A 21,572-nucleotide genomic window follows, 5' to 3' on the forward strand; every position below is an offset into this window, starting at 1 on the left:
TTCCAATCGAAGACCCATCTGGACACAATCGTTCAGCTCCAGCTCATCTGAAAACTACACATCAACTATTTCTGGAGCCATCAGCTGTGCACACAGTGAGTGCCATGTTTTTTTTTCAAAAACATGCTGTGATCATCCAGTAACCTTTGCTTTTAAAACTGTTCTTTCCCCATTTCAGTCCACAGTTAAAAATATGAAAAAAATATCTTTACGCTATGTGCTCAGATTCTTTGCCATTTCCTGGTTTTCGATTATTATTTTCCCAATTATGGCACAGTGGCTCAGTGGTTAGCACTGCTGCCTCACAGCGCCAGGGACTCAGGCTCAATTACACCCTTGAGTGACTGTCTGTGTGGAGTCTGCACATTCTCCCCATGTCTGCGTGGGCTTCCTCCAGTTGCTCTAGATTCCTCCCACAGTCCAAAGATGTACAGGTTAGGTGGATTGGCCATGCTAAATTGCCCATAGTGTCCAGGGATGTGCAGGCTAGGTGGGTTAGCCATGGGAAATACAAGGTTACAGGAATAGGATGAGGTGAGGTCTGTGTGGGATGCTGTTCAGAGGGTCGGTGTAATTCAATGGGCTGAATGGCCTGCTTTCACACTGTAGAGATTCTAAAAATGGGGCAGCATGATAATTCAGCAGCTAACACTGTTGCCTCACAGCGCCAAGCCAATTCCCCCATCAGGTGACTGTGTGGAGTTTGCACATTCTCTCCATGTCTGCGTGGGTTTCCTCCAGATGCTCTGGTTTCCTCCCACAGTCCAAAGATATGCAGGTTACATGGATTGGCCATGCTAAATTGCCCATAATGTCCACGGATGTGTAGGTCAGGCAGGTTAGCCATGGGAAATGCAGGGATAGAGTAGGTGGGCAGGTCTGGGTTAGATTCTCTTTGGAGGATTGGTGTGGACTTGATGGGCTGAATGGCCTGTTTCCACACTGTGGGGATTCAATGATTCTATGATTTCATTCTCTAATGAGTCAGCATTTATTTTAGCCACTCTCTTCCATTTTATATCCCAATGGAACCAGTTACTATTTTTACTTTTTTGTTAGTTTACTGTCATTGTCTATTTCTCCCTTTCATCTATTTTAAGGCTTTGCTAGTTTTGAAAACATTCTCAATGTTTTGGCCTACCGGCTAATCTCTGTGACATTTAACATATGTTATTTCTTATAATTTGATATTGCTCTTAACTATCTTAGTTAGCTACAAAGTGTTGTTAATCATTCTTGTGGACATTTCTTTCTCAACTGAATATATATTCATTGCGAGTTATGAAACATATCCTTAAATGTTTGCTATGGTTTAAGTGCATTCTTTCCTGTTAAGCTATTTTCTTATCTCTTGTATTATTGTCTATTTTCCCACTCCCATTCAGTCAATGCTATGCTCCTTCCTTTCCAATTGCCTTTATTTACGGTAAAGGCATTAGTTTAAAATTATGTTTCTCACCCTTTCATCTTTTAATCAGCCTTCCTTGGAGCATTTTTTACTATAAGATGATTAATTAATCCTGTTTCATTATACATTACCAAATCTAAAGTGGCCTATTGCATAGTTGGTTCCAGTAGTGATTGGAACGGGGTTGGCTGGGTGGATCGCATTGAGTATGAGATCCCTGATTGCGGCTGTTAACTTGGGGCAATCAGGGAGTCCTGGCTGACAGATATAAACAGGAGTGTGAGGGATTCTTCTCACTCCAGGGACTGAGCTAGCTAGTCAGAGTCCGTGTACTGTGCCCATGTAAATAAAGGGCAATTGATGACAGGATACTAGCCTCTGTAGAGTTATTTCAGTTTCATAGTTCATCATACAAGTAATCTTATTAACAGCATTGCATTTTTTAACATCCTATTGAAGCAAGACTGATAAGTATGTAAATTTCTGTATCTGTTTTGTCAACCTTTTTTGCTGGAGTACTGATTGATTGCTTCACAGAAGCTATTCAATGAAAGGAAGAACAATATGTTTGACATGATCAGCTGCCACTGTTGTGTAACTCAAGGGGAAAAGGTTTACAAATTGTCAGTCCTTATCGTCTAATTTTGCATATAGAGTCTGACAAGACATTTAGTCTGACAGATTTTCATTCTTGTGCATGAAGTGGTACTTTGAAGTTTAAAGTAGACTGTTACAAACTTGGTTGGATAAAGCATTTAGGAGTAGAAAACTGCAGTATAATTTGTTCTTACTTTTTATTTGCATTAATTCTATTTTCAGATCAGCACAACTACATCCATTAGATAGAACTTATTGGTTTAAAGACAATGCTGGTACACATTTATCGTAACATATTTAATATTTATTAACTGTAAGCTACTTTGGAATGTCCTTAAATCATGAAAGACACTGTCTAAATGCAAGTTCCTCCTGTCCTTTCATCTAGAGGTCATTTGGAAACTCAACAGCTGACTTTCTTGCATAGAAATGCTAACAGAATTATTTTGAAAAACTAATAATGTAATTATTATTGCTTTCACTACCAATTACTCTCCACCTAATTCCCTTTCTCTTCATTCTCCTCAATCTCTCATGAAGGCATTGACTCTTTGCTGGAGAAAATTTCAACAAGTTCATAAACTAAAAGGTGAAAAAATTGCAAAGCGGTAGGGCTTTTGCAGACATCTAGCCATGAATTCAACAGAAAAGCTCTGGATACCCCAGAGAAATGGCATAGTCAAAACTTATCTTTCTGATTTTTTTTAATCACAGGGTTTTTCCAATCCCTTGCAAAGGCACAGTAGCAGATAGCAGCAGCTCCCTTGAAATTGTTATTGTCTGGAATGTGCTGCTTGAAAAAAAGTGTCAGAAGCAGACTTGATATTAACCTTCAAAAGAGGAATTGGAATGTCACATGAAGGCAATTTCCCATACCACTTCTTATTTGCTTTTGGTCAGGCATTCGGTCAGAGTACTCTTGGTGAGGGGACTTCATCTCTGCAGTCAGGGGAATGAGTGACCATCAGTCTGTGGCTCCATATCAACCAGTTTGGTAAGTAGGGAATAGCATGGGCTAGGAGATGTGCAAGCATCAGTCAGCGGCCTGGGCATTTGTCATCCCAGGGCTGTCAAGTTAGGTTGCGCAAGAAGGTGGTTTGCAATCAGTCAGTTGGGTCCATCCACAGAAATCATGGAAAACAGGAGGTTGGTGGGGTCAAGGGGACTGCTGCTTCACAAACGAGACAGAACAAGTTATTCTTCGGGACTGCGAGCTGCAGATCGGAGCTAAATGGGTGTGACAATTGTGAATTGAGGGGCAACATTTTCTGCAAGGGTGGGATATGGTAAAACATGAATGGGAAGGGGGTTATATAGGAAGGTGGGTTAAAGATGCTTTTCTTTACAGAAATCATGAACAAGCACATGTTGAATTCGTATAATATAAATGTAATTTTATTGCAGATAAGGTTACCTTATTTACATGCTGCCACAAACCATAAAAGAGATCTATCAAATATTCCCTGGTGGATGCCAGAGCTTGTCAGTAGATAGAACAAGCACAGAATACAGTGTACAGGATACAGCCTCACTCACAATACAATTCAGTACAGTCCAAATGCTAAAGGTCAGAGGTTTAGCAAGTTGTCAGTCCTACCAGTAATTTTGCATGCAGAACACAGAAGCAAATATATGAGCTTACAGATTTGATCTTTTGCAGGTGCCAAGCACCACAAAGATAAGGATATTTGAAATCTATGATTCAACACATAATGAGTTATTGTTCAGAACTGTAATATCTCTAAATAAATGTGCGCAAATAAGTTGATTTAAAAAGTGCAAACTGAGGATTGTCATGTAATACAGCAAATCTTTGTTTTCAAGGATTAGGCAACTGGATAGAATCAGCTAATATAAATGAAGCTGAAGTTGGTTATATTTCACGAGGCTAGGTAGGACCACCAATTCCACTATTACAGTGGCTAGATGTGCACTAGGAATAATCTTTGGAAAAAAAAATACACAGAAACCTACCATTTGATATATCAAAAAACTTTCAACAGCTATTGATACCAAACTATAATTTTCAGGGAGTACATAAGAATCTGTAAACACCAGTTGAAACAAATGATCCACAATATAAATCACACTGAGTACAGTAGTATTTCAAAAATGTTATGGCTTGCAGGCCAAGTTGAAGCTCACTGTTGTTGTGTTGTTGGTTAATAAACAGAAATAAAATGGTTCCATTATTAAGAATAGGTGCTTCCGGTTGGTGTAACAGTACATGACCATTGCATAAAATAGAGTAGTTCTGTCACATAAGTGTTTCTAAATACTATAGCATTCCAGAATGCAAGTAAATCTGACAGAATATGTTCTCATTAGAATTGTATGCAGATGAAAGAAAAATGATGAAATAAAGGCTGTCATACAAATTGGAATTTTAAGTTGAATCCTGCTTTCACTGTTTCTATTTGTTCTTATAATAAAGTATGTATTGTTTATATGAATTCTTAGTTTCATGATATGAAAACTTTGACTATTGTCAACTCAGGTTTATTAAATTTATTGTCACACATTTTTTCCTGATGATTGATCATCAAAATCCCAAGGGCAGATTGAAGCCATTTTTGCTGTGTTTATGTCTGTGCCCTGCGAACTTTTATTGTCCTTAGTTGCTGCTGTGTTTCTTTCTGCTATTTGTAGAATAGGACTACTCTCCTCAACGTCCCATGGACATATTTCGGCACGTTTTTCTCTGTCTTTTCCTGCTCCATTGTTGTTTATGTTTTTGCTCTTTCCAATTGCAGAACCAGGAGTTACTTTGACTTCCCTAGGGCAGCTTTCAGCCATATTGGATTTGTCCACTGGGTTTTCTTCTTTCATGTCCTTTTCCTTGTGCTTTCCCTTCACTTTTACCTTGTTATCTTTTCTTTCTTTTGCTTTCTCTGCCTCTTTCCCTTTCCCTGTGGATACCAACGTTTTCATAGACATTCCAAACCCTTTCATCATTATTTTTTTCTGGGGAATACTGTTCAATAAAGAGGCTGAGGCAGCTGAAGCTGGGCTCTTCTCCGATTCTGGTGACTCTGATGATTCAAATTCCCAAGGACAGACATTCGCTCTATTAACGGAAACTTGCTGTAGGCTACTGCTTGACATTATATGCTCTGGCATGGTCCCTTTGTCCTTTTCATTTCCCATCTCTCCCTTCTTCCCATCCCCTTTTGTACTCTGGCCTGTTTCTGATGCTTTTCTTGGCATTTCCTTGAAGTCCCAAGGGTTACTCTCACAAACCTTGGTTACTTTATTTGAATCCACATCTTTCGAAGTGGAAATAGTTTCGGGCTGCTGTATTATAGTTGTGCTACTCTCTGGCAGGCTTGGTTGTGGCTCTTCAAAATCCCAGGGGCACACTTCTGATTTCTCAAGATTGGCTTGTGTTGCTTGCTTTTGTTTGGCAACATTCTCCCCAGGCTTCTGTTTGTTTGTGTTCTGAGCCTTCACAGTTGAATGTGAACTGTGAATATTTTGTGATTCCACTGGTGCAATAGATACATGTTTTTGGATTCTTGATTCTGAAGGAGGAAGTGGCTGGTCTTGTAGCTCCCATGGACAGACTTCAGCTCTGTCAAATGGATCACTCAGTTGAGAGCTTGTTGTATCAGGGCTAACTGTGGACTGGCTATTAATGTGTTGCTTCATTATTCCAGCTTTAGGACCTCTTCTTGCCTCTTCGGAAATAGAAGAGTGGCTCAAAGAGTTTTTTGGTTGGGATGGTTCCATTTCATGGTTATCTGCCGAGGGATAACTTTTGGTAGCCTCTTTGCTTCTTTGCTGTAGTTTATAGTGCTTGGTGTGTTCATCCATGCTTTGTGTTTTTCCAGTCATTGCCAAAGTCTTTTCCTTTGCACTAGCAATGACACTGAGGGATTTCTGCAACATTGATGTTCTCGGATGCAAGGGTTTTTTGTCTGCACTTAAGTTATGTGCACTAGCAGACTTGCAAACCAAAGGGACAGATTCTGTAGAAATGTTGTCTGTCTTCTCAAGTGATTTTTTGGCTAACTTCTTCCCCGTGAGTGAATCTAAAAGTCCAGCTTCTGTGTTGGATAATTCAACTTTATTTGCCACAGAGATGTTGGATTCTTCACCTTGATCTGTCACATGATCATAGCTACTGAGAGATTTTTGCAGCAGTAAAGCTTTATTTTTCATAAAGTCTTCTTTTCCTTTCACACTTGAGCTAGTGGGATCAAACGGATTCTTCCTAGCAATACTGATGCTGTTCCTGGTTATCGAAAGCTCTGAATGTTCCTTGTCCTCTTTGCTGCACTGCCTACTTACTGTCTCTGGAATTTCAGTGATGCGCCTCATAATTGAACGTCCTAAACCTTTCTTTGAACTTCTCTTTTTTTGCAGATGTGGGTTATTAGCAGTCATCTTTTTCCTTTTGTAAATCTCCAGCTGTGCATATAGTTTCTTCAGTTCATCCTACAAATAAACAATGGTGTGTTTATGACTGAGATCAATTTCAACAGCAATCCTTTATATCATGCAGTAAGTGTATGATCTGCACAGATTATACAAATACTTTTAAAAGTGTTAACTCAGTAAAGAAATCCATGATTATTGAAAATTTAAAACAAAATGCATCCCATTTTGGTACTATATTAATTATAGTTATAAATTATTGGTATGTTGACTTAGACTGTTGTTTCCTTTCTTTAGCCTTTCCACAAAGCTTCATAGCACTTCTTGTGAAAATGAATCATATTTCAGTATTGTAGTTGTTAATCATGATTTAAGTATCTTTTCAGTAAAATTGGAATTCATTAGATAAATAATGTGAAAAATGTGCCATTTTGTTAGATTTGTATCAGTTCAATATAAATGTAGATGAGCAAAAAGAAAATTGTTCTTTTACATTAATTATTCTTACAGTAATTTGTTCTAAGTAGAAATTTAGAAATGGAAATGATGAGCAATAGATAATTTTACTTTTAAGAGAAGACATTGCTACTCAGTGTTATATTGATCCCTAGCCAGTTAAAGAAGCATGAGACTAGACAGTAATGCTTTTCTTGATAATGGGTTTTATTCACTGAATGCAGTCTAACACATGCTGGCTTCAAACTTACCAATGCAGTGTAATATATCAGTTAACCTAAATGAAACCCAATCAAAACAGTGATCGAAATGAACAAGTGACAACCCCTTAAATGTACACAGCAACAAAGGAAAGTCCTGAGAAAAAACTTACATTAAAATTTAGTCACAGGGCCAATTATAAACTTCAGCTCCTGTGGTGCTCACCAATCATGGAAAACCTAAAAGGTACTAGTAGACACCACATGCTCCCTCTCTCAGTGCACACTAGTGTGGTTGTGACTGAGAAAGAGAGGCAGGCAGTCAGGAATAGTAACCCCTCCATGTCTCACTGCCTAAACCTGTTTATGGCTCAGTCCAGGAACAAACACTTGAGGATGTTCCTCCAAATTGCTAACCCGCCCTCTACTGACCTCTTCTCCCGCCTCCAACACACCCCCTCCTCCTGGACTCCACCCCAAGGCCTCCTACTCTCCCTCGACCTCTTCATCTCCAACTGCCACTGAAACATCAATCGCCCCAACCTCTCCACCCCTCTCACCCACTCCAACCTCTTCCCCGCAGAACGTGCAGCCCTCGGCTCCAATCCCAACCTCACCATAAAACCCGCGGACAAGGGAGGCGCAGTTGTAGTATGGCGCACTGACCTCTACATCACCGAGGCCAGACGCCAACTCTCCGACACCTCCTCCTACCGCCCCCTTGATCATGATCCCACCCCCGACCACCAAACCATCATCTCCCAAACCATCCACAACCTCATCACTTCAGGTGAACTCCCACCCACAGCCTCTAACCTCATCGTTCCCCAAACCGGCACCACCCACTTCTACCTCCTTCCCAAAATCTACAAACCTGACTGCCCTGATCGACCCATTGTCTCCGCCTGCTCCTGCCCCACCAAACTTATCTCCACCTATCTCGACTCCATTTTCTCCCCCTTGGTCCAAGAACTCCCTACCTATGTCCGTGACACCACCCACGCCCTCCAACTCCTCCAAAACTTCCAATTCCCTGGTCCCCAACACCTCATCTTTACCATGGATGTCCAGTCTCTGTACACTTGCATTCCCCACGCAGATGGACTAAAGGCCCTCCGCTTCTTCCTGTCCTGCAGGCCCAACCCGTCCCCCTCCACTGACACCCTCATCCGCTTAGCTGAACTTGTCCTCACCCTTAACAACTTCTCCTTCAATTCGTCCCGCTTCCTACAGACAAAGGGGGTGGCCATGGGTACCCGCATGGGCCCAAGCTACGCCTGCCTCTTTGTAGGTTACGTGGAACAATCCCTCTTCCGTACCTACACTGGCCCTAAACCCCACCTCTTCCTCCGTTACATTGATGACTGTATCGGTGCTGCCTCGTGCTCCCACGAGGAGCTCGAACAGTTCATCAACTTCGCTAACACCTTTAAGTTCACCTGGACCATCTCTGATACCTCTCTCTCCTTCCTGGACCTCTCTTTCCCCATCTCTGGCATCCACCTGGAAACCGATATCCATTTCAAGCCTACTGACTCCCACAGCTACCTAGAATACACCTCCTCTCACTCACCTTCCTGCAAAAAGGCCATCCCCTATTCCTAATTCGTTCGCCTCCGCCGCATCTGCTCCCGAGATGAGGCATTCCACTCCCGGACATCCCAGATGTCCTCGTTTTTCAAGGACCGCAACTTCCCCTCTACAGTGGTTGAAAATGCCCTCAGCCGTGTCTCTCGCATTTCCCGCAACTCATCCCTCACACCCCCTACCCGCAATAACAACCAAAACAGAATTCCGCTCGTCCTCACGTACCACCCCACCAACCTCCGAATCCAATGCATCATCCTCCGACACTTTCGCCATCTGCAATCTGACCCCACTACCAAAGACATTTTTCCCTCCCCACCCTTATCTGCTTTCCGGAGGGACCACTCTCTCCGTGACTCCCTTGTCCGCTCCACACTCCCCTCCAGCCCCACCACACCCGGCACTTTTCCCTGCAACCGCAGGAAGTGCTACACCTGCCCCTACACCTCCCCCCTCATCCCCATCCCAGGCCCCAAGAAGACTTTCCACATCAAGCAGATGTTCACCTGCACATCTGCTAATGTGGTATACTGTATCCGCGGTTCCCGTTGTGGCCTCCTCTACATTGGGGAAACCAAGCGGAGGCTTGGGGAACGCTTTGCAGAAAACCTACGCTCGGGTCGCAACAAACAATTACACCTCCCAGTCGCGAACCATTTCAACTCCCCCTCCCACTCCTTAGATGACATGTCCATCCTGGGCCTCCTGCATTGCCACAATGATGCCACCCGAAAGCTGCAGGAACAGCATCTCATATTTCGCTTGGGAACCCTGCAGCCCAAGGGTATCAATGTGGACTTCACAATCTTCAAGATCTCCCCTCCCCTGACCGCATCCCAAAATCAGCCCACCTCTCCCCGCCTCCCTAACCATTCCTCCCACCTCAAGCCCCACCCCCATCTCCTACCCACTGACCTCATCCTGCCTCCTTGATCTGTCCGTCCTCCCTGGACTGATATATCCCCTCCCTAATTCCCCACCTACACTCACCTTTACTGGCTCCATCCCCGCCTCTTTGACCTGTCTGTCTCCTCTCCACCTATCTTTTCCTTTATCCATCTTCTAGCTGCCTCCTCCCTCTCTCCCTATTTATTTCAGAATCCCCTTCCCCTCCCGCATTTCTGAAGAAGCGTCTCGACCCGAAAAGTCAGCTTTCCTGCTCCTCTGATGCTGCTTGGCCTGTTGTGTTCATCCAGCTCTACACCTTGTTATCTAAGAAATAAGTGAGCTGTGTTAGCAGTTTGTTTATGGGTCTCATGAAGACACACTAACTAAAGGAGCTGACATTGTGTGAATACAGAAGTTTGGGGTTAAAAAAAATCATGGTTTAGCCGTGCCAAGTGAGGAAAAAATTTGGAAACAGGGTGACCCATCACTTAGTTTGGGTATCTGTAAGTTGTTGTTGAAGGTAAAAGTATTAAATTTTTATTTCTGATATTTGTAACAAGACCATCTCAACTAATTCTTGTGTAATGTAAAGCTATTACTGTTTCCTCCTTTTGTATGTAATAAGCTTTGATGTTCTTTTGATTTAAGTACTTTGGGAATCTCTTGTGAATATGTTCAGTGACTTACCACCATTGAAATGAAATTACAAAAACAAAACTTTTGGTCTATCAAGAACTGGTTTTATTCTGGAGTCTCCTTATCTTCTGTTTGCGTAACTACTGTCTTTACTTGCTATCAACTTTTGGTCTTTTTGTGCTGACCTCTTCATCCTACTCTGGCCCTGCATGCTGCCTGGAACCTTCTCTTACCCAATAATTTGTTCTGAGATCAGTTCAGGAGAAAGTTCCAGGCTGCATGCAGGGCCAGAGCAGATGAAGAGGTCAGCACAAATAGACCAAAAGTTGATCGAACGTAAAGACAGTAGTTACAGAAACAGAAAATAACGAGCAGAAGTTTTCAACTGCAGCAATTCAGCAAAGTGTGGCTGTGCCATGAGACTCTCAGGAGCACCTCTGATTTGTGTAGTGGCTTCTGATAGTACATTTGCTCAGAGATTCTGCACCTGCACATGAGCTAGACCAAACATTCGCTCTGAGGAGAAATTGTGCATGTGAATGTAAAGAGGCATGCAACTGAAAAACTGAAAACTGAAAGAGCTTGAGAGAACAAAATATCAAGCAGACCCAACATCTGATGGTCTGTGTGTGGGTACTGAATAAAGTTCAAGAGGCAGGTTACCTGGTACCTGAGCTTGTAGCAAAATCAAAGTAGCTGAATACCATTGTCAAAATCTTAATCATACCGTCATGTAAAAATATTGTCAGTATAATGTTAGGAGCTGATGGTGCAAACAAGATTGACAAAATTCCACTCTCTGATAAAACATCGCATTGATGACATGTCAGCAGATATCAAGGATATGCTGCAGCAAGAGGTGTTTGCTACTAGTGGGAAGTTTGATTTGCAGATTGACAAGTCCACCCATATGAGCAGACAATGCCAGCCGTTGGCCAACCTTCAGTATGTTAATAGGAACTCCATTCAGGAGAATGTTTTCTTTTGCAAAGAACTACTGAATCATGTGACTGGTGAAGAAATATTTTAGGTAACAGATCCCTTCTTGAGGCAAAACAGATTCATGTGGGCTAACACAGTGTGGAGCTGGAGGAACACAGCAGGCCAGGCAGCAACAGAAGAGCAGGAAAGCTGACGTTTCTGAAGAAGGGTCTCTGACTCCAGCATCGGCAGTTCTTACCATCTCAGATTTACCTGGGCTATGTGTTGGAGCATTTGCACTGATGAAGCAGCCTCCATGACAGGGAAAGTTGAAGGGTTTGTCACTAAGGTGAAGGAACAAACTCCTGACATTCAGATCACCTATTGCATCCTCCACTATGAAGGTCTTGTAGTCAAAAAAATGCCACCAGTGTTAGCTACAGTATTACAGCAAGCTATGAAAATTGTGAATAACATAAAATCACAGCCATTGAAATTGCATTTGTTCACTATTGTGTATGCAAAGATAGGGGCTGAGCATCAGAGTGAGGTGAAAAAAATGATCATGAGGAAGGTTCTCTCTTGTATTCATGAGCTCGGGAGAGAAATGACAGAGTTATCAACAATGCAAGAACTGCCTTATAAAGAGTTACTATCTGATGATTACTGGTGGGACAAGCTGGATTTCTCACAGACATGTTCAGCCAACCGAATGAGGTGAATATTAAAATGCAGGAGGAGAATGAGATGATCCTAACCATCACAGATAAACTCCAAGCTTTAGGTCAGAGGGGCAGAAATCCCACCTGCTGTATAGTAATGGCCAATGACTATGGAGCATCTCCCCAGTGTCCTTTTAGATGATGGTGTAGCACTACGATAAGATTCCAACCTGTGACTTTTTAAGGAATGCTCCTCATCATGATTATGATTCAGACCCAGAATATGACACAGGCAGTAGATTATAGGGAGATGAATACAGTGGTGCAACAAAGTGGAAAATAGAAACAACTTCATGTGTTGTAAAAATAGTCTCTTTTTCTTAGACAATCCCTTGAGATTGAGAAGGACTCTTTTCCACTCTGGAGCAGTGGATCCTGAGGGACTAAATATTCTAATGGCAGTGCACACACTTTGCCACAGCTGGAGCACCTGGCATTTGAAAAGCTGGGTGAGTGTGCTGCCTGGGTTTTCATACACTCCTTCTGATACTTGTGCTTGGTCTCCACCTGGGCACATTGGAGCTGCTTGAGGTGTCTGGCACCTTCACAGATGTTTCATTTCCAGTTTGCTTGGTCATTGACGTGAGATTCCCATGAGTCAGCGGGGATGTTGCATGTTTTCATGGAGACTTTGAGGATGTCTGACCTATTGGTTACCATTTGATCTGCAGAAGCTCAGAGTATCAAGCTTGTTTTGCAAATCTTGTGTCCAGCAACTATGTTGCTTGCCAATGTAGCTGATCAACAGTAACCAGTGCCTTGACGTGTGATATCAGCTTGACAGACGATATTGATATGGCCAGTGGATTTGCAGGATTTTGTGGATGGATCTTAGGTATCTGCTATTCTTTATCCGTGTTTGTTGCCTAAATGACAGGTAGCTCAAACATCCTGTAGACCTTGAGCTTGGTCCTGTGTTTGAGGTCTTTGTCATCAAACACTCAGTTCGCGAGATGGCCAAAACTTGAACTGCGACCATGGAGGCTGGATTTCATCCTTGATGTCTGCCCTCATTTAAAGGATGTTCCCAAGGTATAAGAGTTGTCCAACAGTTCATCTTGGAAAAATGGGGGACAGGTTGAAGCAGGTTGATAGAGGACCTTTGTCTTCCAAACTGTCTAGCCTATGGCTCAATCTCTCTGTGAATATTTTGAGGATAGTTTGGAGCTCAGCCTTTGAGTGTGTGCAAACACAAGTGTCATCTACAAATAGCAGCTCAATGACAGGGCTTGGAGTGAACTTGGTTCTGAGCTGGTGGGCAATGCAGGTTGAACAGATTCCTGATTGTCCAGTGGAGAGACTTCACTCCAGCAGAAAGCTTCATGGATATATGGTGGAGTGTTGCCGGGAAGAAGACACAGAAGAACATTGGTGTGATGACACAGTCTTGTTGGAACCCAGTTTGTATATGTATCGGTTCTGTGGTGGATCCATTGATGAAGATCACAGCTTACATGTCATTGTGCTACGGGCATAGTATTGTGGCAAATTTCTGCTGATATCTAACTTTGAGGACACTCCATAATCTATCTCAGTTGACAGAGTCAATGTTTTTTGTGGGGGAGAAGAAGACCATGCCTCTTACGTCTCTCTGCACAGTTCTTGAATATAGTCTGCTGTCAAGGATTGGAGCAAATGAGTTGTTATAAGGGTTTGTATTTGCTTCTCTCGCAAAATAATGTGCATGTTACGACCAAGTCATGCTCTAGGCACAGAGATGGTGAGATCACAGTTGGGGGCAGCAGGAAAGAGCAAGGAAAGATCACAGTGGAGGATGTGAAAATGGTAAAGTATGATTGTCACTCTTAAACAAGCTACCTGATCCACAGAAAGTTCTTCTTCTGGGAATTACAACAAAATCAAACCATTTGTGAAAAATATCATAAAATGTAACAATGGAGTAGGAACACCAAGAAATCTCTCCAATTTGGCTCAAGAAGGAAATACTTTTAATGTGGTCTAAAATGAAATGTTTAGGCCTGACATTTCACAACAATGACGGCATCTCATTGTAGAAATGGAGAATATGGCCAAAACGTGAAATCCCACGACAGAGAATGGTACCTACCATTTTCACAGGGTCAAAATGAATGAGAATAAAAGTTTTGTGTGAATTTAGATATTTATGTTTCATAGTTATGGGATTAAAATTCTTCATAAAAATGACTATCTAAAACAAGATAATTACATAACATGTTGAATGAAATCTGTTGAATACAAAAATGCTCCAAATGTGCAAAGAAACATATTTCCTCTAATTTTCAGTACTTAGCTTACTCAGTCCATATGACAGTAGGGCAAATATTTAGTCTTATTATTTCATAAATTATTTTTTCTTTACCTTACTTTTAAATGTTACTTTTAACTCTCTTGCAGCAGCCCAGATTATTTATCAATAAGCACTTCAGAGTTCCTGACACCACCAATCATTAATATTGCTGGTTTGATTGGCTCTGCCGAACAAAAATAAATAAGCATGGTCTCCTGTCTTCCATTCTAACTTCAACATTCCCCTTTGTATATTCTAACCTGCATCCCTTCTCTGAATCATCTATGTTTTCTTAAAACCCATTACATTTTTAAGTTTTTCCAGTTCTGAACAAAAGTCATTGATCTAAAGTTTCTATTCTGTTCCTGTCTCTTCAGATGTTGTAAGAACTGTTAGGTGTTTACAATGTTTCTGTTTCACATTTCCAGAATCTACAATAATTTGCTTTTATGTGAGTATAGCCTGATGTTTACTGGGAGGAAGAAATGTATCATTCATGTTATGTTAAAACAAACAAAATTAGTTGCAGAATTTGACACCAAGAAAAGTTCACTGTTTTTACCCTAATGTCATCAGGATCAAGGCTGTGTTCACTCCAGGCTGAGGTGATGCTGCTGTTCAAGTACGATCCTGATCTGCCCATGTCCAGCTCATCTTCATAGGCCTCTGTTGCTATGTCATCTCTGGGGTTGACACCTGCTTGAAGGAACTAGAAGAAAAGAAAAAAATAAAAGAATTATATTGGGCTCTTGTCAAATTGGTTTGGTTGAAAACAGACAATAGAGTCTTTCCAATGCTGCATTTTGTTTCAGCTAATTAATTGTCTTATATTTAAATTGTTAAAAGTCACTTTATTTCCAGTTATAAATGCTCTAAAATTGATATAGTCTTGAGTCCAAAACCTGCTTCTATTCATTACATATTTTTAACAACCTTCAGGGAGACTTTAATTAATAAAACATCAACACATATTCACATTTAGGTTACAAACTGTAGACTCAGACATCCTTGTAGAATGCTATTCAGTATGGAAAAACATCCTTTACTAGAGAACCCAAAATTGTATTCATCTTGGGGCCTTGTGATTTCAAATATATGCATATATGATTTCAAGTAATGTCATCCATCACCAGAAAAGGCAGTGGAAAAGTGTCAAGAGAATGTATTTCAACAGTTCATTTCCAGTCTGTTATAATGGCAACCAAAAGTCTCCAGATTTTACTGGCTTTATCTTCCTCTATCAGCTTTCAAGGCCTCACTATTCTCTCTGATTTCAAATAGAACCACTATAACTTCTCCATTACAAAAGCTGCCTCTTAGAAACAAACTGGGGAGGAATTTTAACCTTCTGCCGCCACATCAGAATACTGATTTAGGGATTGAAAGTAAATGAGATATTATTCTGGCCTGAGTTCACTCCATTTACAAGCTACCACTTTCTCTTTTCAAGTCAGCTGAAGCTCTCACTACAAACAATGACAGAAGCAAGGCATTGACCAACTGAGTGGTCAGGAGAGGTCAAGATAAATTTTAGAATGTAAGTTTTAACTTTCAGAATTTAATTCTATCTTAAGAAGGGCTTGTCAATTTTTCAACAGTTTTTTAAAACATCATTTTACATCCTTTTTTTTATTTCAGGTAGGTTATAGAAGGAAAGACACAAGAATATGTGATCAAATTGAATTGAAGAAAGTCTCTGTCCTCTTGTCATCATTTTTTTCTTTATTCTATGCAGGATGTTGGAGCTATTGGCAAGGCAAGCATTTGTTACACAAACAAAACTGACCTTTAACTGGATGAGTCAGTGTCAGAAATCACACGACACCAGGTCATAGCCCAACAGGTTTATTTGAAATCACAAGCTTTCAAAGTGCAGTCCCTTCATCAGTTGAAATGATAGACAATAGTCTTGGTCACCTGCAGAGATTTATTTTATGACACACTACTCACACCAGTTGTATGATTTTTTGATCTCTCTGCTCTTGATCTCTCTGCCTATAAATTCTGTGTCTGTGTGCTCTTCTTTCACACTTCACCTGATGAAGGGGCTGCGCTCCAAAAGCTTGTGATTTTAAACAAACCTGTTGGACTATAACCTGATGATGTGCGACTTCTGACTTTGTCCACCCCAGTCCAACATCGGCACCTCCACATCACGTTCTGAAGTCAGATAGAGACCATACACTAAAGGTCATTAGTGGGCAATCACTGATGCTTACAGTCACCATTATCAAGATTAATTTTCAACTCCTGACTTGTTAATTGTTTGGGTGGATTTGAACCCAACGTATTAGCCTGCACCTCCGGATTTCCAGTCCAGTGAGATTCTCACTATTTATCACCCACTAATTTCTGTATTATCTGTGAATTTACTGATGAACCCTCCTACATTCAAGTCAAAATCATTTGTATAATACCACAAACAGCAAGAGCCCTGTTTGACTCCACTGGACAGATACTTCCAGTTATAAAAAAAATGCCCTTGACCAACACCCTCTGGTTCTTATCAGTCAGTCAATTCTGGATCCAATGAGCCAAATTTCATTAGATCCCATAGGCTCTTATGCCAAGGCATACAAGGCTAGGGGCCAAGTGCTGGAAAATGAGATTAGAGTTGTTAGGAATTTTTTGACTGGTGCAGACTCAATGGGCCGAAGGGCCTTTTTGTGAGCTGTCAACCTCTGTGTCGAACATACCACTTACACGATCTCCCCCTAACTATGGTGTGATCATGAATGCTGTCAATTAAACTATCTACTCCCTACCTCCATGTAATAGCTTCCCCTGAAACACCCCCTGCTGAGTTCACACAACACGGCATTCTAACCAACTTTCCGATGTTCTGCCAGGAATTACCATGAGCCCTCTGCTGGCAGTCCTATGGGCGGCAGCATCAGTACAGGTTAAAAGGGAAACCGGGTGGTGTGCTACACCCAGAGTCCCTCTCAAGATTAACATGTGATGGGGTGGTCAGGAGGGGTTTAGCTGTCTGCCCTTCCGGTGCATGCATTATGTGTTGATAGATCTCGCACTCTTGATTTTCTGCTAAGATACAACCTATTTCAGGACCAATCCATTGCCTAAACTGCTGGCCACAACACAAGGCAATTTAACAACTGGGTTCACACTAATGATTTTTGATATATTTCTATCTATAAATATCCAACTGTATTTCAAGGACAACAGGGATTGTTATACATTTGTACGGTTTGGCTGTGAAAATTGTTTTGCTGCCTTACGCTCTCAAGGGTCCAATTTAAATCAAAAAGTCGCAGCTTGATGAGGTTTTGGGTGCAGCGACTAGATTTTAATGGAGACACAGGGGAGGCCTGCGCTATGTCAAAGTTGCCAGAGGAAACACGGAGGATTTGTTGGGATGTTAAGAGGAACAAGGATGCTTCTTCAGCACGCAGAAGGAAGCTTTTGGTCTCTCTTGGCCTGATCCTCCTGACACCAGCAGCTCTTTGGAAACTCTGCCTCTGGATTGACCCAAACAATTGGTGTGGAACTGTCTCTGCCTGCTGCCTTGGCACCGTTCTCACCAAGAGGGAGCAGGAGGCCAAGTTCAAAAACAAGCTAAAACAAGCTCAGCAGTTAAAACTGCTGGACCATAAAACTTTCAGACATCAAGAAGCATATCCATAATAAAACCAATCCACAGTAAACCTGCAGGTGTTAACATCAGTCCCAACAATTCTGCTCCTTTAATCATTCACAATCATCCCGCTGTAATTACTTTATTACTTTGTGCTTTTAGAAACTGAGGACTTAAATGAGAAAGAGCTGTTTTGAAACTAGTGTTTGAAAGGGTGGCTGCAAGTTTTGAAAAGCAAAGTAATCTGACACTCAGATAAAATCAAAATACTGTGATCGCTGCACATGTGAAGCAAACAGAAGTAACATGTTAGAGAAACTCAGTCAATCTGGCAGCATCTGTGGAGAGCAAAAGAGAGTTAACATTCTGAATCCTTCTTCAGAACTGACACCTGGGCAAGCATCATAAACAACTGTTTGAACAAACAGTAATTGGAGTTTGAGTTTCTGACAATATGATACCAATGAATCTTTTACTGACAATAAGAAGTTTATTGGATGTGTCACAAATCAATGAAGAGATCTTTTTATTTACCAACAACTGTGAGATTGGTTCTCAGGTAGCTGAACAGATTGGAACTGGGAACAAGTTAGAGAGAGAGAAGCATTCAGTTCTTCTCCAGCTTAGCAGTGGTCTCTCTGTTCTCTACTGTCAAACTCATTGTAAACCTGAAGAAAACCAATTTAACTTTCCTTCAAGCAATTGCGGTAAGTTGTGACTGTAAACTGATAAGTTAGAGACTTTTTATGAGTGAACTAGCTAACTTGTGTCTCTTACCAACCAACTGAAGCGTCCGGAGAGAGGCAACTGAAGCAACATGCTGCCCAGCAGAAACATCATAAGGATTATTTCAATAGAACCTGAGAACAACTGATACCAGAAGATGAACATAGAGTATGTTGATCTCAATTGTTTATGATGACAGCATCCTGCTCTTAGTCAAAGTGTGAGGGAAAAAGAACTGTGGTTGTTGGAAATCTGAAATAAAAACAGAAACAGCCAGAAAAAAACTCAGCAGGTCTGGCAGCATCTGTGGAGAGAAAGCAAAGACAATGTTTTAGGTCCAGTGACTCTTCTTCAGAACCATGTGGAGAGAAAGCAGAGTCAACATTTCGGGTCTAGTACCCATTCTTCATAATCCAAAGGGTCACTGGACCTGAAACATTGACTCTGCATTCTCTCCACAAATGCCAATGGACTTGGTGAGTTTATCCAGCATTTACTTGTTTTTGTTTGTGGGAGAGGTCTTTCCTGAATCTTCCTCTTCATCCTCTGCTTCATCTTTCATCTGAAGAAGATGCTGTCTGGCAAGGAGCGCCACCTGATGGGGACTGCCCCCTTTCTCCAAGCACTTGCTAAAATATTTTATTTCGAGGGGCTGACAGTTTATGTTTTGTTAATCATCCATTTGAACCACTCCATCTAATAAGAGCAGGATAGGTACCATGTTTTAGTATAGTCACCTCTCTCTTTATCCACCTCCCAGCTCAAGGTCTGTTTATATTCTACTAGAAACATCTCCTGGCTCTTTGTAAGTGATAAAGGGCTGCAAAAGCTGCCATCTTAGCATCATGGAAAGTCATGCTGATACAAGTAACCCAGATGTTTCCAAGTTCTGATTTTGAAATTGACTATAATTCTGCAGGGAGAGAAAATCAATGCTGTAGAGGGTTATTTCTTTACTATACAGAAAATATCAGTTTATTAGGGCTGAAATTTTCATAGAGAATAGTCATTTTGCCAGTTGAAGAGTTCATGAAAAGAGGGCGCAATATGAAAATTGGAACTGGATCTCTTAGAAGTGAAATTAAGAAATGCTTTGACACATGAAGGCTCATAGAAGTTTGACACCTTCTTCTGCAATGGCAATTGATGCTCAGTTGATGTTCAGTTTAACAATGAACAGATCTTTGTGAACTAAAGATATGAAGGATTATTGGGAAAAGATGCAGTTATTTGAAGGCCAGCCATGATCACATTGAATAGCAAAAGAACATGCTTGAGGGCCTAAAGAGCCTAATCCTGTTCTTGAAACATCTCCCATAGGTGAGAGAAGTGGTCTCAGTTGCTAGATGAAACAAGAAAGCAAAACCCATAATTTCCTCTTAAGAACTATTGCTGCTCCTTTATTCAAATGGGTAATCTGAGGACTTTAAACGAGAAGCTGGGTATTATCTTTCAATGAAATCAGCACATGCTATGCAGTAAAAGAAGATCAGGTTGTCTCCTCACAGAGGGAAAACGGTAGCAAGAAAGTGGACAAAAAAGCAGGATTGATGGATTCACATGACTACAGTAGGGAAAAAGTTTTATAACCTCATGTGACAGGTTATTGCCAGGTATAGTCTTCATGAACAATTGTGAAGATTTTGCAGTTGTCTGCAATCTTTATTTTTGAGATGTGTCTACAAATTCTCCAGGTTTCAGTCATCCCTATTCTCTGTAGATCACGCTTTCTCTCCTAGTAAGCATGTCCAATGGCCCACAGTCCTAAGTTAGTAAAGCATCCTTACTATATGATCCAATCTCTACCATCTCAGTCTTGCTTTTCCTGCAGTGTATCCCCCTTTATTTGCTTCTTGGCTTTTTTCTAACCTACAGGAGAAAGCATTCCATTATTATTGGATGTCTCCATTGCAGGGTGGATAACCCTTAATGTGAACCCTCATCCCCATCAGATAATGGGTTACAAAAAAAGGCGGCATAGTGGCTCAGTGGTTAGCACTGCTACCTCACAGCTTCAGGGACTCAGGTTCAATTCCACCCTCAGGTGACTGTCTGTGTGGAGTTTGCACATTCTCCCCGCGTCTGCGTGAGTTTTCTCCCATAGTCCAAAGATGTGCAGGCGAGATGGGTTGGCCATGCTAAATTGCCTGTAGTGTTCAGGGATGTGTAGATTAGGTTGGTTATGGGGGGACGGGTCTGGGTGGGATGCTCTGAGGGTCAGTGTGGACTTGTTGGGCCAGAGGGCCTGTTTCTACACTGTAGGGATTCTATGAAATTCAGGTGCATCGCAGTCCAAAATGAGCTGGACATGGAGAAGCGGCAATGGTGAATTCACACCAAGATTTATGGCCTAGTTATACATTGTAACATCCCATCAAAAGCAAATGATAACCATCAGTTGACTTCTTTGTATCTTTTTCCTTACAATGTTTTTGTAGGATCCTAGACCTTTCAGGTTTGCATTTTGTTGACATTATTGACGCTCCAATGTAGAAAGTATTTTCAGTAACCAAGAAATCAGTGTGTGATGTGCATCAGCACAACAGGAGAGACCAACTCATGGTTCACTGCCATGATAACCATTGTATGATGGATGGGAATAATGATCAAGAAGTGGAAGATAGAAGTACAAGGGCATCAGACTTCAAAGTGGATACAGCCAGAGAGTGCCAGGTCTAAGGTGACAGACTTTCAGATCATTGGCATGTCAGTCCATTATGTGAGGTTGCTCCCAGGTACCTGCTACACCTCTGGAGGTCATGCCAGGAGGACCCTTTTATTTCTGGAGAGAGGTAAGAGGAAACAAACAATGGAGGCATTGTTGGAGGTTGCCACAGAGGTCAGCAGTTGCAAGATGGTGAGCAGGACATGGTATCCAAGACCTTCTTAAAGGTCTAGCAAACGGAGTAACAACTCAAACCAAGCTGTCGACCAGGATGATCTTACAAACATGGCACACCTATGAGCAGCAGGACCTCATGCCGAAGTGAAAAGGAACATCAAGGAGATGTGAGAGAAGGGAACAAAATTGTGGAGGTATGAGAGGATGATCTTGTACTGCTTTGTGAAATGTCAGGAGAATCATATCAGATTGTGGGTCATTATGGCCAAACAACTCCACCTGAAATCTTCATCCTCACATTACAAGAGGAAAAGTCACACAATGCCTGCAAGTGGAGTCCTTCTGGGA

The 21,572-nt window shown here is 41.5% G+C and overlaps 1 protein-coding gene across 1 annotated transcript in view; it reads right to left on the reverse strand.

Moving 5' to 3' along the window:
• Window positions 1-3,378: 3,378 nt before the first annotated feature.
• gpr158a (G protein-coupled receptor 158a) overlaps window positions 3,379-21,572 on the reverse strand; it is a 529,808-nt gene continuing 511,614 nt past the window's right edge. Inside the window, exons 10-11 of the mRNA XM_048614342.1 lie at window positions 14,624-14,770; window positions 3,379-6,442 (exon numbers count right to left, since the gene is read on the reverse strand). Of these exons, the coding sequence (XP_048470299.1) occupies window positions 4,520-6,442; window positions 14,624-14,770 (2,070 nt within the window). The 3' untranslated portion in view covers window positions 3,379-4,519. The remainder of the gene's footprint in view (window positions 6,443-14,623; window positions 14,771-21,572) is intronic.

Source organism: Rhincodon typus, chromosome 2 (assembly GCF_021869965.1).
Source record: "Rhincodon typus isolate 14 chromosome 2, sRhiTyp1.1, whole genome shotgun sequence".
Lineage (NCBI taxonomy): Eukaryota > Metazoa > Chordata > Chondrichthyes > Orectolobiformes > Rhincodontidae > Rhincodon > Rhincodon typus.